This window comes from Eretmochelys imbricata, chromosome 4 (genome assembly GCF_965152235.1).
Source record: "Eretmochelys imbricata isolate rEreImb1 chromosome 4, rEreImb1.hap1, whole genome shotgun sequence".
In the NCBI taxonomy this organism is placed as follows: domain Eukaryota; kingdom Metazoa; phylum Chordata; order Testudines; family Cheloniidae; genus Eretmochelys; species Eretmochelys imbricata.
This window is the reverse complement of record NC_135575.1, coordinates 145,944,894-145,969,793: the sequence shown is the minus strand read 5'-3', so window position 1 is coordinate 145,969,793 and position 24,900 is coordinate 145,944,894. Positions and strand designations below refer to the sequence as shown.

The 24,900-nt window shown below is 60.3% G+C and overlaps 1 protein-coding gene across 1 annotated transcript in view; it reads left to right on the top strand.

The window, feature by feature from the left end:
• Positions 1 to 6,317: 6,317 nt before the first annotated feature.
• LOXL3 (lysyl oxidase like 3) overlaps positions 6,318 to 24,900 on the top strand; it is a 28,221-nt gene continuing 9,638 nt past the window's right edge. Inside the window, 5 exon segments of the mRNA XM_077814736.1 lie at positions 6,318 to 6,365; positions 6,367 to 6,566; positions 18,225 to 18,550; positions 19,336 to 19,499; positions 19,996 to 20,207. Of these exon segments, the coding sequence (XP_077670862.1) occupies positions 6,318 to 6,365; positions 6,367 to 6,566; positions 18,225 to 18,550; positions 19,336 to 19,499; positions 19,996 to 20,207 (950 nt within the window).

Here is a 24,900-nt window from a genome sequence, read left to right as displayed (position 1 = left end):
TGTAGACGTGCAGGTGAACGAGCCTCTGATAGTGTGGCTGATGTGATTAGGCCTATGATGGTGTCCCCTGAATAGATATGTTGGCACAGTTGGCAACGGGGTTTGTTGCAAGGATAGGTTCCTGGGTTAGTGGTTCTGTTGTGTGGTTGCTGGTGAGTATTTGCTTCAGGTTGGGGGGCTGTCTGTAGGCAAGGACTGGCTTGTCTCCCAAGATTTGTGAGTGTTGGGTCATCCTTCAGGATAGGTTGTAGATCCTTGATAACGCGTTGGAGGGGTTTTAGTTGGGGGCTGAAGGTGACTGATAGTGGCATTCTGTTATTTTCTTTGTTGGGCCTGTCCTGTAGTAGGTGACTTCTTGGTACTCTTCTGGCTCTGTCAATCTGTTTCTTCACTTCAGCAGGTGGGTATTGTAGTTGTAAGAATGCTGGATAGAGATCTTGTAGGTGTTTGTCTCTGTCTGAGGGGTTGGAGCAAATGCGGTTATATCGTAGAGCTTGGCTGTAGACAATGGAACGTGTGGTGTGGTCTGGGTGAAAGCTGGAGGCATGTAGGTTTCCGGTATAGGGTGGTGTTTATGTGACCATTGCTTATTAGCACTGTAGCGTCCAGGAAGTGGATCTCTTATGTGGACTGGTCCAGGCTACATAGAGTGCTTCCGCCAACGTGCACGGCCTGAAATTGTGGAAAAGCAGCATCACTTGCCCCATAACCTCAGCCGTGCAGAACACAATGCCATCCACAGCCTCAGAAACAACTCTGACATCATAATCAAAAAGGCTGACAAAGGAGGTGCTGTTGTCGTCATGAATAAGTCGGAATATGAACAAGAGGCTGCTCGGCAGCTCTCCAACACCACTTTCTACAAGCCATTACCCTCTGATCCCACTGAGGGTTACCAAAAGAAACTACAGCATTTGCTCAAGAAACTCCCTGGAAAAAGCACAAGAACAAATCCGCACAGACACACCCCTGGAACCCCAACCTGGGGTATTCTATCTGCTACCAAAGATCCATAAACCTGAAAATCCTGGGCGCCCCATCATCTCAGGCATTGGCACCCTGACAGCAGGATTGTCTGGCTATGTAGACTCCCTCCTCAGGCCCTACGATACCAGCACTCCCAGCTACCTTCGAGACACCACTGACTTCCTGAGGAAACTACAATCCATCGGTGATCTTCCTGAAAACACCATCCTGGCCACTATGGATGTAGAAGCCCTTTACACCAACATTCCACACAAAGATGGACTACAAGCCGTCAGGAACACTATCCCCGATAATGTCACGGCTAATCTGGTGGCTGAACTTTGTGACTTTGTCCTCACCCACAACTATTTCACATTTGGGGACAATGCATACCTTCAAATCAGTGGCACTGCTGTGGATACCTGCATGGCCCCACAGTATGCCAACATTTTTATGGCTGACTTAGAGCAACGCTTCCTCAGCTCTCGTCCCCTAACGCCCCTACTCTACTTGCGCTACATTGATGACATCTTCATCATCTGGACCCATGAAAAAGAAGCCCTTGAGGAATTCCACCATGATTTCAACAATTTTCATCCCACCATCAACCTCATCAACTATATAAATCTCCTCACTGTATTTTCCACTGAATGCATCTGATGAAGTGAGCTGTAGCTCACAAAAGCTCCTGCTCAAATAAATTTGTTAGTCTCTAAAGTGCCACAAGTACTCCTTTTCTTTTAACAGGCCTGTAGTTACCTGGATCTCTTTTTTTTTTTTTTTTTTTTTTTTTTTCCCTTTCTTAAAAATAGGAACTATGATAGCAATTCTCCAGTCATATGGTACAACCCCTGAGTTTACAGATTCATTAAAAATTCTTGCTCATGGGCTTGCAATTTCGGGTGTCAATTCCTTTAATATTCTTGGATGAAGATTATCTGGGCCCCCCAATTTAGTCCCATTAAGCTGTTTGAGTTTCGCTTCTACCTCAGATACGGTAATATCTACCTCCATATCCTCATTCCCATTTGTCATGCTACCATTATCCCTAAAATCCTCTTTAGCCTTATTAAAGACTGAGGAAAAGTATTTGTTTGTTGTTTGATATTGGGCCATGCCTAGATTATCCTTGACCCCTGCCACTCCACCAAGAGATATTACATGGACTGCGAGGCTGTGATTTTCTGCATCTTAGCTCAGGCTGCTGCCCTGCTGTGGCTGCTGTTGCTTACTGTAGAAAAAGGCCCTCATCCTTAGACAGTGGCACTTGGGGGGCAGCTCTCAGTAGCAACCCCTCACCTAGCATGGTGAGGCCTGAGCCCTCCCCGCTCATCTGGGAGGGGCCCTTGTTACCTGATGCTCCTGGGCTGAGAGGGCCCAGGCAAGACGGGGGCGCTTGGACCCTACAGTGATGAGGGACAGTCAAATCGCAGCAGAAGCTGAAGTGCAGAAGCCCCCAGACCCATCACAGGGGAATGCCATAAGTAGTACCTGCCCGGGGTGGGGTCTGTGGGGCTGCTGGCCCCCCCCCCCCCCAACACGCCTGGCCCCTGCCCAGGGTGGGGTCTGTGGGGCTGCTGGCCCCCCCCCAACACGCCCGGCCCCTGCCCGGGGTGGGGTCTGTGGGGCTGCTGGCCCCCCCGCCCAACACGCCTGGCCCCTGCCCAGGGTGGGGTCTGTGGGGCTGCTGGCCCCCCCCCCAACACGCCCGGCCCCTGCCCGGGGTGGGGTCTGTGGGGCTGCTGCCCCCCCCCCCAACACGCCCGGCCCCTGCCCGGGGTGGGGTCTGTGGGGCTGCTGGCCCCCCCCCCCCCCAACACGCCCGGCCCCTGCCCGGGGTGGGGTCTGTGGGGCTGCTGCCCCCCTCCCCCAACATGCCCGGCCCCCGCCCGGGGTGGGGTCTGTGGGGCTGCTGCCCCCCCCCCCAACACGCCCGGCCCCTGCCCGGGGTGGGGTCTGTGGGGCTGCTGGCCCCCCCCCCCCCAACACGCCCGGCCCCTGCCCGGGGTGGGGTCTGTGGGGCTGCTGCCCCCCTCCCCCAACATGCCCGGCCCCTGCCCGGGGTGGGGTCTGTGGGGCTGCTGCCCCTCCCCCAACACGCCCGGCCCCTGCCCGGGGTGGGGTCTGTGGGGCTGCTGCCCCCCCCCCCCAACACGCCCGGCCCCTGCCCGGGGTGGGGTCTGTGGGGCCGCTGGCCCCCCCCCCCCAACACGCCCGGCCCCTGCCCGGGGTGGGGTCTGTGGGGCCGCTGGCCCCCCCCCCCCAACACGCCCGGCCCCTGCCCGGGGTGGGGTCTGTGGGGCCGCTGGCCCCCCCCCCCCCAACACGCCCGGCCCCTGCCCGGGGTGGGGTCTGTGGGGCTGCTGCCCCCCTCCCCCAACATGCCCGGCCCCTGCCCGGGGTGGGGTCTGTGGGGCTGCTGCCCCTCCCCCAACACGCCCGGCCCCTGCCCGGGGTGGGGTCTGTGGGGCTGCTGGCCCACCCCCAACATGCCCGGCCCCTGCCCGGGGTGGGGTCTGTGGGGCTGCTGCCCCCCCCCCCCCAACACGCCCGGCCCCTGCCCGGGGTGGGGTCTGTGGGGCCGCTGGCCCCCCCCCCCCAACACGCCCGGCCCCTGCCCGGGGTGGGGTCTGTGGGGCCGCTGGCCCCCCCCCCCCCAACACGCCCGGCCCCTGCCCGGGGTGGGGTCTGTGGGGCCGCTGGCCCCCCCCCCCCAACACGCCCGGCCCCTGCCCGGGGTGGGGCTGCTGGCCCCCCCCCCCCCAACACGCCCGGCCCCTGCCCGGGGTGGGGCTGCTGGCCCCCCCCCCCCCCAACACGCCCGGCCCCTGCCCGGGGTGGGGCTGCTGGCCCCCCCCCCCCCCAACACGCCCGGCCCCTGCCCGGGGTGGGGCTGCTGGCCCCCCCCCCCCCAACACGCCCGGCCCCTGCCCGGGGTGGGGCTGCTGGCCCCCCCCCCCCAACACGCCCGGCCCCTGCCCGGGGTGGGGCTGCTGGCCCCCCCCCCCCCAACACGCCCGGCCCCTGCCCGGGGTGGGGCTGCTGGCCCCCCCCCCCCCAACACGCCCGGCCCCTGCCCGGGGTGGGGCTGCTGCCCCCCCCCCCCCCCAACACGCCCGGCCCCTGCCCGGGGTGGGGCTGCTGGCCCCCCCCCCCCCAACACGCCCGGCCCCTGCCCGGGGTGGGGCTGCTGGCCCCCCCCCCCCCCAACACGCCCGGCCCCTGCCCGGGGTGGGGCTGCTGGCCCCCCCCCCAACACGCCCGGCCCCTGCCCGGGGTGGGGCTGCTGGCCCCCCCCCCCCAACACGCCCGGCCCCTGCCCGGGGTGGGGCTGCTGGCCCCCCCCCCCAACACGCCCGGCCCCTGCCCGGGGTGGGGTCTGTGGGGCTGCTGGCCCCCCCCCAACACGCCCGGCCCCTGCCCGGGGTGGGGTCCGTGGGGCTGCTGGACCCCCCCAACACGCCCGGCCCCTGCCCGGGGTGGGGTCTGTGGGGCTGCTGGACCCCCCCCCCAACACGCCCGGCCCCTGCCCGGGGTGGGGTCTGTGGGGCTGCTGGACCCCCCCCCCAACACGCCCGGCCCCTGCCCGGGGTGGGGTCTGTGGGGCTGCTGGACCCCCCCCCAACACGCCCGGCCCCTGCCCGGGGTGGGGTCTGTGGGGCTGCTGGCCCCCCCCCCAACACGCCCGGCCCCTGCCCGGGGTGGGGTCTGTGGGGCTGCTGGCCCCCCCCCCCAACACGCCCGGCCCCTGCCCGGGGTGGGGTCTGTGGGGCTGCTGGACCCCCCCCCAACACGCCCGGCCCCTGCCCGGGGTGGGGTCTGTGGGGCTGCTGGACCCCCCCCCAACACGCCCGGCCCCTGCCCGGGGTGGGGTCTGTGGGGCTGCTGGCCCCCCCCCAACACGCCCGGCCCCTGCCCGGGGTGGGGTCTGTGGGGCTGCTGGCCCCCCCCCCAACACGCCCGGCCCCTGCCCGGGGTGGGGTCTGTGGGGCTGCTGGCCCCCCCCCCCAACACGCCCGGCCCCTGCCCGGGGTGGGGTCTGTGGGCTGCTGGACCCCCCCAACACGCCCGGCCCCTGCCCGGGGTGGGGTCTGTGGGGCTGCTGGACCCCCCCCCCCAACACGCCCGGCCCCTGCCCGGGGTGGGGTCTGTGGGGCTGCTGGCCCCCCCAACACGCCCGGCCCCTGCCCGGGGTGGGGTCTGTGGGGCTGCTGGCCCCCCCCCCCAACACGCCCGGCCCCTGCCCGGGGTGGGGTCTGTGGGGCTGCTGGCCCCCCCCCCCAACACGCCCGGCCCCTGCCCGGGGTGGGGTCTGTGGGGCTGCTGGCCCCCCCCCCCCAACACGCCCGGCCCCTGCCCGGGGTGGGGTCTGTGGGGCTGCTGGCCCCCCCCCCCAACACGCCCGGCCCCTGCCCGGGGTGGGGTCTGTGGGGCTGCTGGCCCCCCCCCCCCCCCCAACACGCCCGGCCCCTGCCCGGGGTGGGGTCTGTGGGGCTGCTGGCCCCCCCCCCCCCCCAACACGCCCGGCCCCTGCCCGGGGTGGGACTGCTGGCCCCCCCCCCCCCCCCAACACGCCCGGCCCCTGCCCGGGGTGGGGCTGCTGGCCCCCCCCCCCCCCCAACACGCCCGGCCCCTGCCCGGGGTGGGGCTGCTGGCCCCCCCCCCCCCCAACACGCCCGGCCCCTGCCCGGGGTGGGGCTGCTGGCCCCCCCCCCCCCAACACGCCCGGCCCCTGCCCGGGGTGGGGCTGCTGCCCCCCCCCCCCAACACGCCCGGCCCCTGCCCGGGGTGGGGCTGCTGGGCCCCCCCCCCCCCAACACGCCCGGCCCCTGCCCGGGGTGGGGCTGCTGGGCCCCCCCCCCCCAACACGCCCGGCCCCTGCCCGGGGTGGGGCTGCTGGCCCCCCCCCAACACGCCCGGCCCCTGCCCGGGGTGGGGTCTGTGGGGCTGCTGGCCCCCCCCAACACGCCCGGCCCCTGCCCGGGGTGGGGTCTGTGGGGCTGCTGGATCCCCCCAACACGCCCGGCCCCTGCCCGGGGTGGGGTCTGTGGGGCTGCTGGACCCCCCCCCAACACGCCCGGCCCCTGCCCGGGGTGGGGTCTGTGGGGCTACTGGCCCCCCCCCCAACACGCCCGGCCCCTGCCCGGGGTGGGGTCTGTGGGGCTACTGGCCCCCCCCCAACACGCCCGGCCCCTGCCCGGGGTGGGGTCTGTGGGGCTGCTGGCCCCCCCCCCAACACGCCCGGCCCCTGCCCGGGGTGGGGTCTGTGGGGCTGCTGGCCCCCCCCAACACCCCCGTCCCCGTCCCCGCCCGGGGTCCGACCTGCGCCCTCCCGCTGCCGCCCGCTGGCGATGGGGTTTGACGCCGGCTCCCGCAGCGCCCAGAGGCCGCGGTGCGGAGCGGTGCGGAGCGGGCGGGGCGCGGCGCGGCCGGGCCGGTCCCTCCCGGGGGCCCCGCGCTGGCCGGCAGCCGCTCTCCGCAGGGCTCCGGGGGCGGAGAGAGGGGCCGAGCTGGCCCCACCCAGCAGCGAGCGCAGGCCCCGCGGAGCAGCCCCGCAGCCTTTCGTCCTCAGCGCCGGCCGGCCGGGACAGGGGCGCCAGGTAACCCCCCGCGGGGGAGCGGAGCGCAGCGGCCCGGGCTCCCCGTTAGCCAGTCGCTGCCGTCTCTGTCGGGCTCTGTGCTGGTGCCCATCGCCGCGGTATCGGACCCCACAGCCCCCGGGCGGGCTGAGCCCCGGGCCGAGCTCTCGGGGCGGGGAAGGGGGGGCCCTGCTGGGTTTGTTTCCCTCTGTCCTGAAGCTTGGCCCGTTTTACTGGAGAGGTTGCGGAGGGGAGAGGGTTGTGTCCGGGGGGTCCGTGGACAGTGTGGGGGGGTTGGGCAGAGTGTGCGGGTTGTGTGTTGAGGGGGCTGTGGACTGCGTGTGTGCCGTTGTATACCGGGTGAGGGCTGTGTGTGGCACACTTGTGTATTGTGTGTGTGCGGACAGAGTTGTGTAGCAGGGGAGTTGTGCGGCTGGGAGAGGGGCTGCGCAGCGGTGGGTGCGAGGGCTGCGGGCTGTGCGTTGCGGGGGATGTAGAAGGCTTGGGGCTGGGCAGTTAAGGTCACCGAGGGTGTGTGCGGGAGGAGAGCAGTGTACAGTGCGGTGCGGTTGTGTTGCTGGGCGCTGCGTGCTCTGCTGGGCTTGCTCAGGGTTTGCAGCACAACGGCTTGTTTGTTGAGTGTGGTGCAGTGTAGGGTTGTGTAGCTGTCCTGCCTTGGGCTGGCTGCTCGGGCTCCTGGCGGCCAGCGGCTTGTTTGCTGAGCTGTAATTTACAGCCCTCCGAAGGGGACGCGGAATTTCCACAGACGCTGGAATTTGCTGCAGCTCCTGGAGGAGCCTGGGTGGGGTGGGGAGGGGAGGGGAGGGTGGACCCAGGACAGGGGGCGGGGGCGGGGCGGGCTCCTTTTATCCTCCGGGGAGAGTCTGCCTCTGGGTGGGTTCAGACCTCTCCTGCAGCAGCGTTCAGTAAGGCGAGCGGTGGCTAGTGGGGCAGGGTCGTTGTCCCCGGGTAAGCCAAATGGAGCAGCCTGTGCCCCGGTGGCACTTGGCAGGGCTGTGCCTGGCGGCCGTCTGGGGCTGGCTGGCAGCAGCTCACTGTGGAGGTTGCAGACAGCTGCAGCTGTCCAAGTAGCTGCATGTTACGTCTAGGTCACTTTCTGCAAACAGGCTGCCTGTTGCTGTTTTCTGAGCCCCAAGCGGACCCCAAAGAACCCGCCCCAGCCAGGCAAGGGCTGTGCTGGCATCCCCCACGCCAGCCGCGCCCTGGCCATCCCTCCTCCCTGGCTCTGGTACCCGTGGGGGCACTGGGGCCTGCAGGGGCAGAGGTACGCTGGCTGTACTGAACTCCCCAACCTCTGGGGGCGGCAACAGCTTTGGGAAAGGAGCAGAAATCGGCAGCTTTAATGACTGGTGGCCTCCCATCCCCTGGCTGCTTCATCGAGAGGGCCCCAGCTCCGCTTGCTGGGCTCTGCGCCTCCCAGTGAAAGGCAGAGCTCACAGCGCAGGCCGGGGTTGTGCTCCAGCCCCTTGTGTTCTACTCTGCTGAGCCAGGAGCCAGAGTGAGAGAGACTTTGTGCTGGGGAGGAGGTTACAGTACCAAGCAAGGAGGAATGGACTAGTGGGTTAGAGCAGCAGAGCTGGGAGCCAGGGTTCTATCCCTGGCTCTGAAACGGGAGTGGGGTCTAGTGGTGAGAGCAGCGGGGCTGGGAGCCAGGACTCCTGGGTTCTAGCCTCATGGCTGGGTGAGTCCTGCCTTGGAGCTGCAGCTGCCTCTGCCTATCCATCAGCGCTTGTGGGCCACAGTCTCCTCTGCCCTCCCCCTGCTTTTCCTTGGGGCTGAGCTCCATAGGGCTGCATGGTTGTTACCTAGTCACACCCGCTGCAGCCATCGCAGCGCAGGGAAGCGGTTCTCCTTGGAATGGGTCACAGGCTCCTGGGCTGGGATTGCTTTTGCCTGGGGCTGCAGCCAGCGCCTAGATGGGTATTCTTGCCCTGATCAGCAGGGTTCCCCAGTGCACCCAGCGAGGGAGATGCTGCAGGGAGTACTGGTGTGAGCAGGGCTGGAAAAGGGGCTGTGCCCCAGGCTCGGCCAGCATGTGTGAGTGAGGGGCTCTTGCAAGGGAGCTCAGGCACAGAGCTGAGATTTGGAGCATAGTGGTCTCCTCTCCTGTGGCAGTGAGTTCCAGAAACCAGGGCAGGCTCCCAGGATGGTTCTGTCACCTGTTCTCACAAGCCCCTGGCTGTCCCCCATGCGGCAACCAGTTCGTTGTCCTGGTGATGTGGTTGTCATCATGGCCACAGGCATCTCTTGGGGACCCAGGTATCTTGGGGGCTTGGCAGCAGGCCAGAGGCCCAGAACCAGGCTCTGTATGCAGTGGGGAGCCCAGGCAGAGAGCAGGACCCTGGGGGACATGCTCCTGGAGCCCCGTGTGCTTGTTTCACCAGATGGAGCTTTCTCAGGCTAGGGGGCCTTGTGATTGGCTAAGAGATTGCTGAGCCTGGGGTCAGCCGTGCAAGGGGTCCCTGGGGCCAGGCTGTGCCCCACAGGACAGGGCCCAGTTCTGCAGCAGCTAGAGGAGGGAGCATATGCTGCTCTGGCTGTTTAGGCACCAATAGCCGAGAGATGCCCAGAAAAGCCCAGGGCAGCTTTGTTTCCACAGTCTGGAGGGGACTGAATTAATCTTTCGGACAGGGTAAGGATCAGAAGTGAGGCAGTTTTACTATGAGTACCAGGCTAGACCCTGGCAGCCAGACATCCCTGTGTTAACGCCAGGGCAGCGGCTTGTGTCCTGTCCCGTTCCAGGGCTGTGGGCTTGGCGCCGTCCCCAGCACAAGCTAGGGAGCCCCCAGAAATACCCTGTTTCCACAGGATTGCCTTGGCCGCACTTCCTCCCCTGCACTACCTCTGTGGTGCCAGGCCCCACCCCTCGTGTGCACACAGACTCGTGTCTGTAGTGGGCAGAACAGTGCCCCTGGCTCTGACTGGCACCGGGGTTACCAAAATCCGTGTCCCAGAGGCCCAGCTGCAGCACTGGGCACTGTTCAGCTCCCCAGAGAGGAGGGAGGTGGAGGCTGAGATAGCACGGGTGCCCCCTGGCCCTGGCGTTACTCAGAGCACAGACATGGCTGTAGGTCACTCTTCCCCCCCCAGTCAGCAGGAGAGACCAGAACTGTTTGAGCACCTGACCCAGCTGCAGCCCCTTTGCGGAGGCTGGGCTGTCTGGGGCCGCAAGCCCATCGTGGACACGTGGAATAGAGAAGGGTGGCTGCGTTGAACCATAGGCAGGGCTTCTGCACAGGTAGGACTCTGCTGGGGCCTTTACGTGGCCCCCAGGTAGTGGGCAGCCTGGCCACTGGAGAGGGACTGATGGAGCCCCTAAGGATTCTCCAGCTGTGGCTTTTTCTCTTAGCAGCCTTGCCCAAGCTGTATCTGGCCTGCGTGTCTGGCCTTGGGGTACCGGAGTTTGTCTTTGCCCGTGGTAGGGCCGCAGCCCTTCCTGGTGCCACCTGGGAATGTCACCACCATTGGTTCCCCCAATGCATCTGGCTCCATCCCTGCCCCAGGCTCTGTATTGGCAAGGAGCGTTTCCTGGAAGCCAGGTCACCTGCCAGGCCCACAAGCTACATCACTGGCAGCACCAATGCCTCCAGACAGTCAGTGGGGACTTCCTTGCTTTCTGCTGTGTCATTTCAGGAGGGAGCTGTTGGGCTCTGGAATGTGAACTTGCAAACAAGGCCAAGTCACCCTTTAGCCTACCCTTGGATTGAGCTGCATCAGGGTCTTGCTGCAGGGCTGGTTTGCCAGACCTCACTTGTTCCTGTAGCTCTTCTCTCATCCCTTGCCTAATGGTCCACATCCCTTCTGGAGCGCACACTGACCACATTAAGGGGGATGGGGCCAGGGACCAAGGGCCACAGGCTTGGTGCAGGGGAAGGAGGGCCACTTGGAGCATGGGGCGGGGTGGGTGTCCCAGCGGAGGGGAAGGGGAAAGGGAGACAAGCAACAGGAAGAGGAGGCAGGGTTCAGCCATGGCCTGGATGAGCAGGTGAGGGAGGGCAGAGCTCCAGGGGTGCTGTCAGCAGAGATGACAGAGCAGAGCAGGCCACGTCCACGCTGAGCTCTGCAGAGCTTGGCTCCGGCTGCCCAGGGACGCTCCCCAATGCTAGTGCTGGTGGAAGACTCCCTGAGCCCCCAGGTGAGGGGACAACCGCGGGGAGGGTCTGAGAAGGGGCCAGCATGGAGGTGGGCAGGTGTGGGAGGATTGCTGAGTCCCCATCCTTGCCCCCCTCTCCCGGATTCTGCAAGGCCTCTCATTCCTCTAGCTGGCAGTGTTAACTCCTTCCTGCCCCCGCTCCTGGCCCCATTCCCCTGCGAGGAGGTGGCCTTGGTCCATTCATTGGCACTGTCAGTAAATTCCTGAGGTTTCCTGAGCAGTCACAGGGAGCTGGGCTCTCTCTTAACTGCCTCCCTGCTGTTTGCTTAAGGCCTGTCAGTCCTTCCGAGCCCTTTCCCCAAGGTCTCTGAGGCCCATTCATGCTGGGGAGGCAGGCATGTCTGGCTCGGTGCGGGGTGGATCAAATGTCCTGCTCTGGGTAGGGACCCCTCGCACACAACCCCAGTTAGAGGAAACCTTTTCTCTGGCCAGAGTGCGCAACCCAGGCTCCCGAGCCGCTGGAGTGGCCAGGCGGGATCACACGAGGCTCCTGTGCGACAGCTCCTGTCACCAGCTGCTGCAGCCCTTGAGAGCCCCTCCTGAGCAGCCTGCCCCAGGCTGGAGGCTCTAGCTGACTGGGCTGGCCAGCTTGCGCCGTGGAGGGTTACAGCCTGGCTGAATTTTTGGTGCTCTCCAGTGTAACTCTGCGTGGCTCCATTGTCCCTGCAAATGTCTGAGCCTCGTGACTCCTGAAGAGACCTTGGCCTCAGTGATACTTTGTGGCAGTGAGTTCCACAGGCTAATTGTATGTTGGGTGAAATATGTTTCCTTTGCATTGTGAATGTGCTGCCTGGCAGTGTCGGGGATGTCCCCTCATGAGGTGAGTAGCCCAGTGCCCCGCCCACTTCTCCACCTCAGCCAGCGTGTCGGACCCCTCTGCCCTGTCCCTCTCAGAAACACCCTCTTCTCCCCCGGCCTTGACAGAACTTGGCTGAGTGCAGGGAGGAGCCTCCCACAGCCAGGGGGGCCCCGAGAAGAGGCATGAAACGCCCGTTCCCTTCTCAGGTTATCTAACTCGCTGGTGCCAGAGTGCTGGCGCCCCTTCCTGGCATCCCCCGACCTCCCAGCCCTGCAGAATCCAGCCCCTGGCCACTGCTCAGGTCTTGCCTCTTCTCTCTCCTTGTGCCCTCCCTACCCTGGCGGGCTCCCAGCAGAGCTCTCAGGGTGGCTGGGTTGTTTGGGCTGCTGCACGTGCCATGTGATGGGGGCTGCCTGTCCTGCTGTGCCACATTGGGCTCCCCGCCCAATATCCTGGAGCCTACGGGAAGGGGCAGTGGGCTGGGACTCGGGAGTCCCGTGTGGCTGCTGTCCGGGTTTCTGTGCAGTGCCTTGCACTGAGTGAGGCCTCAGATCCTGCGCATGGGCAGTCGCGGCTCAGCCTGTCTTACCGATGAGGCACCAAGAGGCTGCACAAAGGCGCTTTTGGCAGAGCTGGAGCCAGGGTGCAGCTCTCAGCTGCTTGGCCACACTGCTTGGCTGCCTCTGCTCTAACCATGGGGCAATGCTACCCTCCCTGAGCCAGGATTAGAACCTGGGAGTCCTGCACTGTAGCAGAGGTGTGTGACTGACTGGCAAAGTGTGTCATGTCCCCCTCTGTGGCTGCTCCCCTAGGGATCAATAGTTATTCCTCCACGTCATGTGACAGAGGCCTATCCTGGGGTCCTTAGGGTCTCAGGAGCAAATCCACCGGGCCATCAGTGGGTGGGTGTAGGGTGAGGGTGTTGTGAAAACTAGAATTTGTGTCTCCGGTTTTTCCTTGCTGGTTTGCTGAATTCACCTAGAGAGAAAACGTCCTTCAGACAGGGCGAGAGTTGCAGCCCATTCCCTGGAGAGAGAAAACACCCCTTGAATGGTTTTATATTTTCTTCCAAATCATGGATAAAGATATTGAAAAGCATCAGGTCAAGAACAGATCCCTGTTAAGACCCCCACAGAAACACCCCCATTGGATGACTATTCTCCATTCACAGTTACATTTTTAGCTCTAGCAGTTAACCTGTTTTTATCCATTTACTATGGGCTACAGTGATTTTGTGAAGTGCTGATCTTTTTATCAGAATGTCACGTGGGATAAAGTCAAATGCCTTCTAGAAGTCTGTCTATTATGACAACACATTTCTTTTATCAGTCCAATGTGGGATCTCATTAAAATCAATATCAAGTTTGTTTGACAAGACCCATTTTCCATAAACCCCTGGTGATTGGCATTACTTGTGCTGCTATCTTCTAATTCTTGACTCGTTGCCTCCCATCTCAGCCTGTCCGTGACTTTTATTCTGGACCAATGTCTGGCCATCTGGCCTGTAGTAACCCAGGTCATCCCATGTACCCCTTTAAAATACTGGCACACCATGAGCTCTGTTCCACAGAATTTCCCCTTGTTCCCAGCCAAGTTGAAAAATATCTAATGATTCAGAGAGCTCCTGGGCCAATGCTTTTCATACACTGCGGGTGCAAGTTATCCGGTTCTGCCAATGCAAAGCTGTTTATTTGTAGCAGCTGCTATTTTAACACACTCCCTTGTTACTGATGGACTGGAGAGCATTTCATTATCTCCAAGATGTGGAAACCTCACTTTGCTTCTTTCCAAACACAGAACTGAAACATCTGCTGTCTCTCCATCATGCTGGACTATGTTTCTGTTCCTGTCTCACTTCAGACCTCTGCCCTTGCTCATGGGGGAAGAGGGAGGACAGCTAGCTGTGAACAGGGGAGCTGCTACGGCTCAGCTGGCGTGGGGAAGAGGGGGAGAGTTCCAGGCTAGGGGGGTCCCAGTGGTTCCAACTGCTCCCTGGCCCAATCCTGGGTGCTGCAGTGGCTGCTTCAGCCCCTCCGAGTCCCACTCTTGTCTCCGTGAGTTTACATGGTGTTGAAACCCCGCCCCCCCAATATTTCCATTGTGTGTGAGCTAGTCCCTCTGCTCCCCTGTTTTTGTAGCCCCTTTGGCTGAGGTCTCATGCTGGAAGGTTTGAATGTTTGGGCCCAACATGCCCCAGACTCCCTGCCTTCCATTCTCAAAAGGGTCAATAAAATTCAAGTGCCCTCTGCTGAGAAAGAGAGAGAAAGGTCAATAAAACCCACTGCTCTGTGTCCCCTCTCCCTTTGGGCAGCTCAGACTGTGAGCTCTGCAGTACTGGGACTGTGCTGCCAAGGTCCCAGCTGCTGGGAAGTAGCCAATCACAAAGCCCAGAACAGACTGAGTCCATTAATGGCTTTGGAGATCTGGACTAAGGGGGCTCTCTGGGGACGAGCACAGGCCTGATGTGTACAAAGCAGCCTAGCCGGTGATGCAGGGAATGTCAGTGCTCCAGGTGCTGGGGAGCAGTGCCCGGGTCTTCATCCAGCAGGAAGGGCTGGCATGTCCTGGCAAGCTGCAGGTGAATGATGGCGTTTTTAGTCCTGATCCTGCGGGGTCAGCGAGATGCAGTGATGATCTGACCTGGTGAAGGGGCAGATGCCTTCCATGGGGGTGGACTGTGACCTGGCCAGCTCTGCAAAGCTTTTTCCTGCTGCCTGCCCACAAACAATCTCCCAGCTGGGTTTGGTTCTGTTCTTGCAAACCCAATCTGGCCATTGAGGTTTTGGGAACCAGCCATGTCCCGTCTGATCAGAGTCTGCCATTCAGTGTGCCCTGTGCCCCTCATGCCTGTACTATGCTCAGAAACAACTGCCCAGTGCCAGGGACCCCTCTCCTCCCCTGTGCCGGGGCTCTGCATCCCCTATTTCCTCTCCCTCCCATTCCAGGGGCTCTCTGCCATCCCTAACTTTCCTCCTTTTTATTCAATTTCTCTCTAACACGGTACACTGCGTTGGGGCGTGGGCAGAGCTGACTGGGTGGTGGTTATGCTGGGAGGTGTCGATGGTGCCATCAACTGGTTCCTTGATCTGCAGACAATTACACAGGTGGCTGAAGCTGCCGGCTCTGCTGATCACATACCGGGGCTCTGTGTCCCCCCAATTTTCACCTTCTGGTTTTCCTACTTGTCATCAAAATCAATAGGATTCTTGTATTGATCAGATGCTGCCTTCTGAAGTTATTGTATAATATCCAAATGATGAAATGCCATCAAGTTGAATGTAAGGATAAACATTTTAAAATCAGCAGGCCTGGATAACTTGCATGCAAGAGTCCTAAAAGAATTGGCTGAGGTGATCTCTGACCAGGTGATGTTAATTTTTAATAAATTATGGAATACTGGGGAAATTCCAGGAGTCAGGAAAAGTGCTAATGTTGTGCAAATGTTCAGTAAAGGCAGACAGGATGACCCAAGAACTATAGGCTGGTTAGCCTGATATCAGTCCTGGGCAAAATAATGGAAAAGCAGATACAAGATTCAGTTAGATAATGAAAAATTAAAGCATAGGAATATAATTAATGCCACTCAGCCTAGTTTTGTGGGTACATAGCTTTCGTCAAACAAACCTGATTCATACAGGGGCCATAGTGGACAAGCAAAGCAATATGAGCTCCCGGTGCAATACTGTGGGTGAAAGGGCTAATGTGATGCTTGGATGTATGACAGGGGAGTCATGAGTAGGAGCACCAAGGTGAGTTTCCCTCTGTATATGGCAGTGGTGAGGCAGGTACTTGGAATATAGCTCCCATTCTGGTTCCCACCTTTTAAAAAGGATGTTGAAAAACTCGAGAGGGTGCAGAGAAGAGCTCAATCCACTCAGCTTAGCAAAAGGAAGATTGCAAGGTGACGTGAGTACAGGGTGTGAGGACTTGATGGGGAGAACATGCTGGGCACGGAAAGGACTGCTGAAGCCAGTGAAGAAAGGTGGAACGAGAACCATTGTCTGGAAGCTGAAGCCAGCAAAACTCCTCTTAGAAGTTAGGAAGATAGTTGTGAAGTGAGGGTGATTAATCGTTGGAACAAACTCCCAAGGGAAGTGATGGCGTCTCCATCTCACAGAGTCATTGGTTCATAGATAGCAAGGCCAGAAGGATCCACTGTGGTCATCTGGTCTGTCCTCCTTCCTAGCACAGGACATGGGACTTCCCGAAATTAATTCCTGTTTGAACTAGAGCAGATCTTTTAAAAACCCCACCCAACGGAGATTTAAAATGTCCCAGGGATGGAGAATCCGCCACGACCCACAAGAAGTTCTTACAATCATTCATTACCTTCGTTGTTTTAAAAAAATTGTCTTATACAGAGATTGAGGTTTTCTAGCATCAACTTCCAGCGACTGGGCATTGTTACATCTTTGTTTGCTAGACTGAAGAGCCCTCTATTATCAAATTTCTGTTTCTCACGTAGGCATTTGTAGACTGATGAAGTCACCCTGAACCTTCTCTTTGTTGAGCTGAATAGATTGAGCTCCTTGAGTCTGTCACTATAAGGCAGGCTTTCCAATCCTTTAGTCATTGTTGTGGCTCTTCTCTGATGCCGCTCCAATTTGTCAACAGCCTTCTTCAATTGTGGGCACCAGAACTGGGCACAAGAGTCCAGCAGCGGCCGCCCCAGTGCCAGATACAGAGGGGGAAATCACTTCTCTTCTCCTACGTGATAGTCTCCTGTTTATGCATCCAAGGTGCCCTCAGTGCTGCCCACTGGGGCTCATACGCCCTGCCCTGGTGCTGCCCTAGGCAAGGATCCCTGCCCTCTCCATGGCTCTGCCACCCTGGCCCCTCCATGCCCCTTTCTCTGCTTCCTCAAGCATGTTAGGGCCCAAGTGGCAGGCAGGCACCCAGCCCAGTTTGACCTCAGCAACGTTCCTATTGATTAGTGGCTTGAAAGCAGAGAAAAGCAGGAAATAAAGGCCAGTTCCAAACCAGCTGCCCCACCTGGCCCTGGGTAGCTGGGCACTGACTGGCATGTATCCAGCAAGGAGAAGTGGCTTGGCCTAGCCTCGCAGCGTGGGCCCAGTGGGAGGCAGCTGCAGCAGCAGGTCAGGCTGCTGGGAGCGTCTCTCCACGGTGCTTGGAGGCACCAGCCCGCGGCATCATGGCTGAGATGGGGCGGATGGTCCCAGACAGAAGGTTGGGAACCCATCGGGGGCCTTGGCAGCAGCCTGGCACCATGTCCTCCCGGGCAGCCGGTGGCAGACTGGACAGTGCAGTGCGGCGAGTGGCGCTCTGGGTCTGGGTGGGGCTCTGGGTTGGCTGTGAGGCTCGAGGGGATGGGGCACCTTGGATGAGGTCTCACGGGATGGTGGGCAGGGTTGTGGCACCACTTACCTGCATTTAGGAATTTGTGGAGTTTCCTGGCAGACAGCGACGTTGGGGAACCCCATGGCGACCTGGCTGGCAGTAGGGGGAGCTGCCTTGGGGACAGGGCCTTTAGTGGCTGGTTCCCAGGGCAGGTACTGTGTCTCTCCATGTTCCCAGGGAGTGCCCAGCACGCTCAGAGGCCTGGTAGCTACCGGCGAGTGGGAGGAGGTGGTGCTGACCCGCCAGGAGGCTCTGCAGGGGCCGCGTCACTGAGGAAATTCTCCAGCCAAGTGTGGAGCTGCAGCTGGGACTGAGGCTGGGTGGCAGGTCTCAGGCTGTGGGGCACCGGGGTTGTTCGAAGCGCCCCCAGGGGGCAGTGCCAGAAGGAGGAGCCGCTGCCTCAGGGCGCACAGCCTATGGCCATATCTACGCTACAGATTATGTCGGAGTAACGCCTGTCGCTTGAGGGGTGAATAACAACCGCCTCCCCACCCGCAGCCACATAAGTCCCATCGACAGAAGCGTCCGGATGCACAGTGCTGTGCGGGCAGGAGAGCTTCTCCTGCCGGCCGCCGTAGCTCCTGCCGCTCGCGGAGGTGGTTTTATTATGCCAACAGACGCGCGCTCTCCCGTCGCACAGAGGGTCTTCCCTGGGCGGCGCAGTGCTGTACGTCCAGATGTGCCCTAAGGCCGGCCGGCTACCCTAGGCGCTGCAGGGGGGCAGAAGGAGCTGCCTGGGGCCGGATTGTTTCTGTGACCCCATGTGGGGCCTGTCTGCTGAGGGGCAGAGTGGATGGGCGTGGGGAGGGCCCAGGGCCTGCTGCAGGGGTGAGAGGAGCCGGCATTATTGGCAGGGCGGGACGCTGGGTCCCAGTGTGGGCCAGGTGGACACTCATAGAGGACGTGACATTCAGCCACTCGGCAGGGTAAAGGGCAGCTGGCGACGGGCAGGGCGGGTGAGCGGCCATGGCAGGGCAGTGGGGGAGGTGGGAACCAGGGAAGGGACCTAGTGAGGGCCTGGGCAGGGCTGGCAGGGGCTTTAGCTGTTAGGGCAGAGAGGAAGGGCAGGGGAACATCACCCAGACAACCTCCGCCCTGTGCTGGGCCTCCACCCACAGACGTAGTTCCTCCCGCATGGGCTCCCTTCACCCCCACTGCAGGGCTCCTCCCCGCCTTCAGCCCACTGCCTGGGCTCCCCTTTACCCCGCCTCCCCCAGCTGCGTGGGCAAGGGCACTTGGGTCTCTCTCCACTGACTCCTGGCATCAGAGTCTCTGCTGTTCCGTGGGGCTGTGCCCCAGTCCACGAGCATGGGGGCCTATTTGACCCCATCCCCCCTTTTTTTTTCAGGCCCGTCTCAGCCATGAGGAGCAGCAGTGCGTGGGCATGGCAGGAGTTGCTGGCCCTGCTCTGCAGCGTCTGGCTCTGGGTGGGTGCTGCCCAGCGCACCGGGCCCACGCCCACAGCGCAGAGCCAGGGCCCCAAGCTGAAGTTCCGCCTGGCTGGGTACCCCCGCAAGCACAACGAGGGGCGCATCGAGGTCTTCTACAATGAGGAGTGGGGCACCATCTGCGACGATGACTTCACGCTGGCCAACGCCCACGTGCTATGCCGCCACCTTGGCTTCGTGGCCGCCACAGGCTGGGCCCACAGCGCCAAATACGGCAAAGGCGTTGGTGAGGGGCGTGGCTGGCATGGCCCAGACTGCCAGGGCCAGCGTGTGTGGGGGTGGGGAGGGTGCACGTGGTGGGGCTGTGTGTGCGCAGGGGGACTGTGTGTGTCACTGAGCTTATGGGGGAGTGTGTATGCAGTGGGGCTGGGGTGTGTGTGCATGTGTGCAGTGGGTCTGTGTGTGTGCAGGGAGCTGTGTGGGCATGCAGTGGGGCTGGTGTGTGTGCACGGGGGTTCTGTGTGCGATGGGGTTGTGTGCTGTGTCTGCGCAGTGGGGCTGTGTGTGTGTGTATGTGTGTACAATGTGGCTGGGGCTGTGTGTGTGCAGGCAGGCTGCACAGGTGTGTATGTGTGTATACGTCTATGTGCGTGCTGTGGGCTGTGTGTGAGTAGTGCAGTTGGATGTGCGTGCAGTGAGGCTGTGTGTGCTGTGTGTGTGTGCAGTGGAGCTGGGTGCGTGTCTGCACGCAGTGGGCTGGGGGCTGTGTGCTTGTGCAGTGGGGCTGGGTGTGTGTTGCTGTAGATTTGCACACGCAGTGGTGGGGGGTGGTGCATGTGAAGTTTTTGCAGGTGGGGAAACCCCAGGCTGCAACCCCTATCCCTGGGAGCTCCCCGGGAAATCACCTTTTGGGGGGTGAGGTTCACATTTCTTCTGACTTCTTTTTGAGTTGCATTGCCCTGCCCCACACTGCCACATATGCCCCAAAGACACCCCCACACCTTATATACACCCCCTCCAGCCTGGCCCCGGCCCTGCCCATGACCCCTCCCTGGCCTGGTGCTTCTGCAGGGCGGGTCTGGCTGGACAACGTGAACTGCGGGGGCAGCGAGAAGAGCATCGTGGACTGCAGGTCACGAGGCTGGGGGAACAGTGACTGCAGCCACGAGGAGGATGCGGGTGTGATCTGCAAGGACGAGCGCATCCCGGGCTACGTGGACTCCAACATCATCGAGGTGAGTAGCTGCAGCCCTGGGGTCCGGGCCCCACGCGGCGGGGCTGCTACCACCTCCCTCCCCGGGTCCCACACACTGGGGCTGCCCTGCCCTGACCTAGCTCTCGCTCCTGCCCAGGCTCCATCTCCTGGGTTCTCTTGAGCCTGGCGCGGTCTCTGCGTCCCCGTCATTGGGGCTGGGCAGGCCGGGCAGGTTGGTGTGGGTAAGTTGGCGCGGGGCTGGAGCTGGGGCGGGGCAGGCTTGGAGGGCTGGGTAGGCTGGGTGAGCCGGGCAGGCTGGTGCCGGGAGGGCTGGGCATGCTGGTGCTAGACAGGCGGGGCAGGCTGGCGTGGGGCTAGGTGTGCCAGGCAGGCCGGTGCTGGCCAGGCTGGCTCGGGGGTGGGATGGCTGGGCAGGCTGGTGCTGGACCAGGTGGGCTGGAGAAGCTGGCACTGGGCCGGGTGTTGGGACCTGTCCGGTGGAGCTCAGCAACCCTGACCGGGCTCTCCCCTGCCAGGCCGAGCAGAACCAGGTGGAGGAGCTCAGGCTGCGGCCTGTGGTCTCTGGCGCCAGGAAGCGGCTGCCGGTGACAGAGGGCGTGGTGGAGGTGCGCTACAAGGAGGGCTGGGCACAGATCTGCGACGAGGGCTGGAACCACAAGAACAGCCGCGTGGTCTGCGGGATGATGGGCTTCCCAGCCGAGAAGAAGGTCAACAGGAACTTCTACAAGTGAGTGAGGGGGCTCGAGGAGAGCCACACCGATGGGGTGGGCCTGGCACTACCCGGTGGGACCTGCATGGGTGCCAAGGAGGGGTAGTCCTGTGGGGCTGGGGAGGGGAGCTGGGACAGGGCCGTGGGGGGTGGGAGGCATGGCGGGGCAGCCCTGAGGGAGCAGGGGCAAGGCACGGGGAGCTGGGTAAGGCTTGGGGGCCCCATGGTGGGGCAGCCCTGGTGATGGCTGGGTCAGTGCCACCAACTCTCATGATTCTGTTGTGACTCTCACGATGTTTGGTGTTTTTCCTAAATCCCCAGCTGCTGGAGTCAGGTGACTATGAGGGCACCGTATACCGTGTGACTAAGCTGGTCAGTTGGGTGGGACGCGGAGGTGGAACCTGATGGCTCAGACACAGGGCGAGGGCACGGACCCTGCATGGGCCTTGTTACAAATTCCCAGCTTTTGGGGCACCGACCCTGGGTCCATGCCTGCATCCGGCGAGCCCTGGAGTGCTCCCATATTGCCAGCCACATCCAGCCTGGCCCAGCCCTTGTCTCCGGAAGTGTCTGCCCAGCCCTCGTGGTGCCTGGGTGGCCCGAGGTGCTCAGACCTAGCCGGGAGCCTGGGCAGAGAGAGGCTGGGTCTGGTCCAGGAGGCTGTAGGTACCCAGCCCTGCAGGGATCCAGCACCGTCGAGCTGAGCGCCGGTGGCCTTCCTCATGCCCTCCCAGGCCCCACGCTGGCCGACCGCCCCAGCCTGGCTCTGCCATGGCTCCCAGGGAGCTGCAAGTCTTGTGGGCTGTAGCCCTGGGCATCTGCCAGCCCCTCACCATCCTCTGACTGGCGGGTCACCATTTCCTTTCTACAGGCCATTAAAGCGAGCAACCAAGATAAAGAGCCGGAGCCCAGGGCTGGGTGCAAGGTAACAGGGTAGGGCCAGGTCCACATCCTGGGGCCGAGTCTCCCCAGCAGGTCTGGGGCTGCCGAGTCCCTCTGGATGGTAGAAGCTGCCCCTGCCTTGGCCAGTCTCTTCTGCCATCAGGGCTGGATTCTGGGCTGGGCCCTGGGAATCCAGCTGGAGCCATGAACTTCACCCTGGGACTCAAAGGCTGTCTTAGGCAGGCGGGCTGAGCCTCTCACTGCACAGCTCCTGCGGGGCCTTTGCATTTCAGTGGGTGAGGTTCATTTGGCCATGGATGGGATGTGAGGCCTGGTCGGGGTCTGACCCACCCCTGCATGGAGCTGGGGCTTCTGCTTGAGTTCTGTGTCCTCCAAGAGAAATGGCTCTTTCTCCAGGGCCTAGCATTGCATAGGGTCCTCACGCCAGCCCTTCAAAGGGCTGGGCAGGGAGGGGGCTGTGCCCAGGTGGGGTCTGATCTGGTCCCTGGACTGGGAGCGCCATGCCCACCACCAGCTGGCAGGGGCACCATTCTCAGGGGGACACGCTGGGGATCCCTATATCGGTGCCATTGCCACAGAGATGGGACTGTTGGTCGTCACCACCCCTCCCCCCAGCAGTGGGTTCAGTGGCCATCAAGGTCAGCCCAGGGCCCTGGAGCGGAGCTCTCTCTCCTGGAGGTGGACGGAAGGGCTGGTGGACATGGGCCATTTTCTGAAGAAAATGCCAGTGGGGCAGCTGAGCTGGCTGTGAGTCCCCCTGCTCCCCACCCGATTATGCCTGCACCTAAGCCATGGACCTGGCGGACTCGTCTGTGGCAGCAGGGCCTGGAGACTGTAGTGGGAGCAGCCCAACATGGTAGCATTTAATTTCAGGAAGGGGGACTACACAAAAATGAGGAAGTTACTTAAACAGAAATTAAAAGTACGGCACCAACAGTGAAATCCCTGCAAGCTGCATGGAAACTTCCTAAAGACACCATAATAGAAGCTCAATTTAAACGTATACCCCAAATTAAAAAACATAGAGAACGAAAAAGTGCCACCGTGGCTAAACAACAAAATAAAAGAAGCAGTCAGAGGCAAGAAGGCATCCTTTAAACAGTGGAAGTTAAATCCTAGTGAGGAAAATAGAAGGGAGCATAAACTCTGGCAAGTGAAGTATAAAAATACAAGTAGGAAGGCCAAAAAACAATTTGAAGAACAGCTACCCAGAGACTCCAAAAGTAATAGCAAAAAAACATGTAAGTTCATCAGAAGCAGGAAGCTGCCAAACAACCAGTGGGGCCACTGGACGATCGAGATGCTAAAAGAGCACTCAAAGACGATAAGGCCATTGTGGAGAAACTAAATTAATTCTTTCCATTGGTCTTCACAGCTGAGGATGTGAGGGAGATTCCCAAACCTGAGCCATTCTTTTTAGGTCACAAATCTGAGGAACTGTCCCAGATTGAGGTGTCATTAGAGGAGGTTTTGGAACAAATTGTTAAATTAAACAGAAATAAGTTGCCAGGACCAGATGGTATTCACCCTAGAATTTTGAAGGAACTCAAATGTGAAATTGCAGAACTACTAAGTGTTGTTTGTAACCTAACATTTAAATCAGCTTCTGTACCAAATGACTGGAGGACAGCTAATATGACGCCAATTTTTAAAAAGGGCTCCAGAGGTGACCCTGGCAACTACAGGCCAGTAAGCCTTGCTTCAGTACTGGGCAAATTGGTTGAAACTATCATAAAGAACAAAATTGTCAGACACACAGATGAACATAATTTATTGGGGAAGAGTTAACATGGTTTTTGTAAAGGGAAATCATGCCTCACCAATCTACTAGAATTCTTTGAGAACAAGCATGCGGACAAAGGAGATCCAGTGGATATAGTGTATTTAGATTTTTAGAAAGCCTTTGACAAGGTCCCTCACCAAAGGTTCTTAAGCAAAATAAGCAGTCATGGAATAAGAGGGAAGGTTCTCTCATGGATTGGTAACTGGTTAAAAGATAGGAAACAATGGGTAGGAATAAATGTTCAGTTTTCAGAATGGAGAGAGGTAAATAGCGGTGTCCCCCAGGGATCTGTATTGGGCCCAGGCCTATTTAACATATTAATAAACAGTCTGGAAAAAGGGGTAAACAGTGAGGTGGCAAAATTTGCAGATGATACAAAACTCTCAAGATAGTTACGTCCCAGGCAGACTGCGAAGAGCTACAAAAGGATCTTTCAAAACTGGGTGACTGGGCAACAAAATGGCAGATGAAATATAATGTTGATAATTGCAAAGTGATGCCCATTGGAAAGCATAATCCCAACTATACATACACAATCATGGGGTCTAAATTAGCTGTTATCACTCAAGAAAGAGATCTTGGAGTTGTTGAGTGAATGATTTCAGAGAACTATCCACAATGTGCAGCAGCAGTCAAAAAAGTGAACTGAATGTTGGGAAACATCAAGAAAGGGATCGATAATAAGACAGAAAATATCATGTTGCCTCTCTATAAATCCATGGTACGCCCACATCTTGAATACTGCCTGCAGACATGGTCGCCCCATCTCAAAAAGTATATGTTGGAATTGGAAAAGGTTCAGAAAAGGGCAACAAAAATGATGGTATGGAACAGCTTCCATATGAGGAGAAATTAATAAGACTGGGACTTTTTATTTCGGAAAAGAGACAACTAAGGGGGACCATGATAGAGGGTGTGGAGAAAGTAGATAAGGAAGTGTTATTTACTCCTTCTCATAACAGAAGAACTAGGGGTCAGCGAATGAAATTAATAGGCAGCAGGTGTGAAACACACAAAAGGAAGTATTTCTTCACACAAGGCACAGTCACCCTGTGGAACTTTTTTCCCAGAGGATGTTGTGAAGGCCAAGACTATAACAGGGTTCAAAAAGAACTAGATAGGTTCATGGAGGACAGGTCCATCAATGGCTATCAGCTGGGAATGGGTGACAGGGGATGGATCACTTGTTGATTACCTGCTCTGTTCATTCCCTCTGGGGCACCTGGCATTGGCCACGGTTGGAAGACAGGACACTGGGCTGGATGGACCCTTGGTCTGAGCCAGTCTGGCTGTTCTTATGCTGTACGCACACAGTGGCAGTCCCTGCCCTGAGATCTGGGTCTGGTCTGACCCTTCCCAGCATTGGCTGAGGGACAGAAGCCAAGGTTAGCAACTGCTCTGCGGCCAGAGCTACCCTGCATTGTTCCAGGTCAGAGCTCAGGTCCTGGAGGCCCTGGGGGCAGTTGAGGGACCAGAGAGGAGCTGGGCACGCACTGAACTCTCTGTTGTTCTCCCCGCTAGAGAAGGGGACTGGGGAGTGCATGGGGCTGCCCAGGTCTCTGTCGGTTGGGCTGGTGGCTGTACTCCCTTTGGGGCCCTGCCCAGCCCGTTGGCATTGCCTGGAGGTATGAAGGAGCAGGGGCTTGAGACAAGTTCTCACCTGCCAGTGCTCCCGTATTGCGGGGGACCATCCTCAATCCGCTGCTTTTGGCCTCTTTCCATACCCGCCCTAGCTCCAGGTCGGCAGCAGAACCCTGCCAGTGATGAGGTGGAGCAGAGGGGGCCTAGAGGGGGAGGAGGATGGGGTGGAGTGCATGAGGGGATGGAGGTGTACCTAGGGGGAATGGATGCATGGTTACATAGGGGGAGGGGTGGGTGGCAGGGTGCATACAGGAATGGATGGAGAAATACATGTGGGGATGGCTGGCTGGGTGCACTGAGGGGGATACACTGGACGGGATAGAGGTGTAGCACAGGACAGACTGGAGACCAGGGTTTGGGGCAGTGTTTGCACGGGTGGTGACA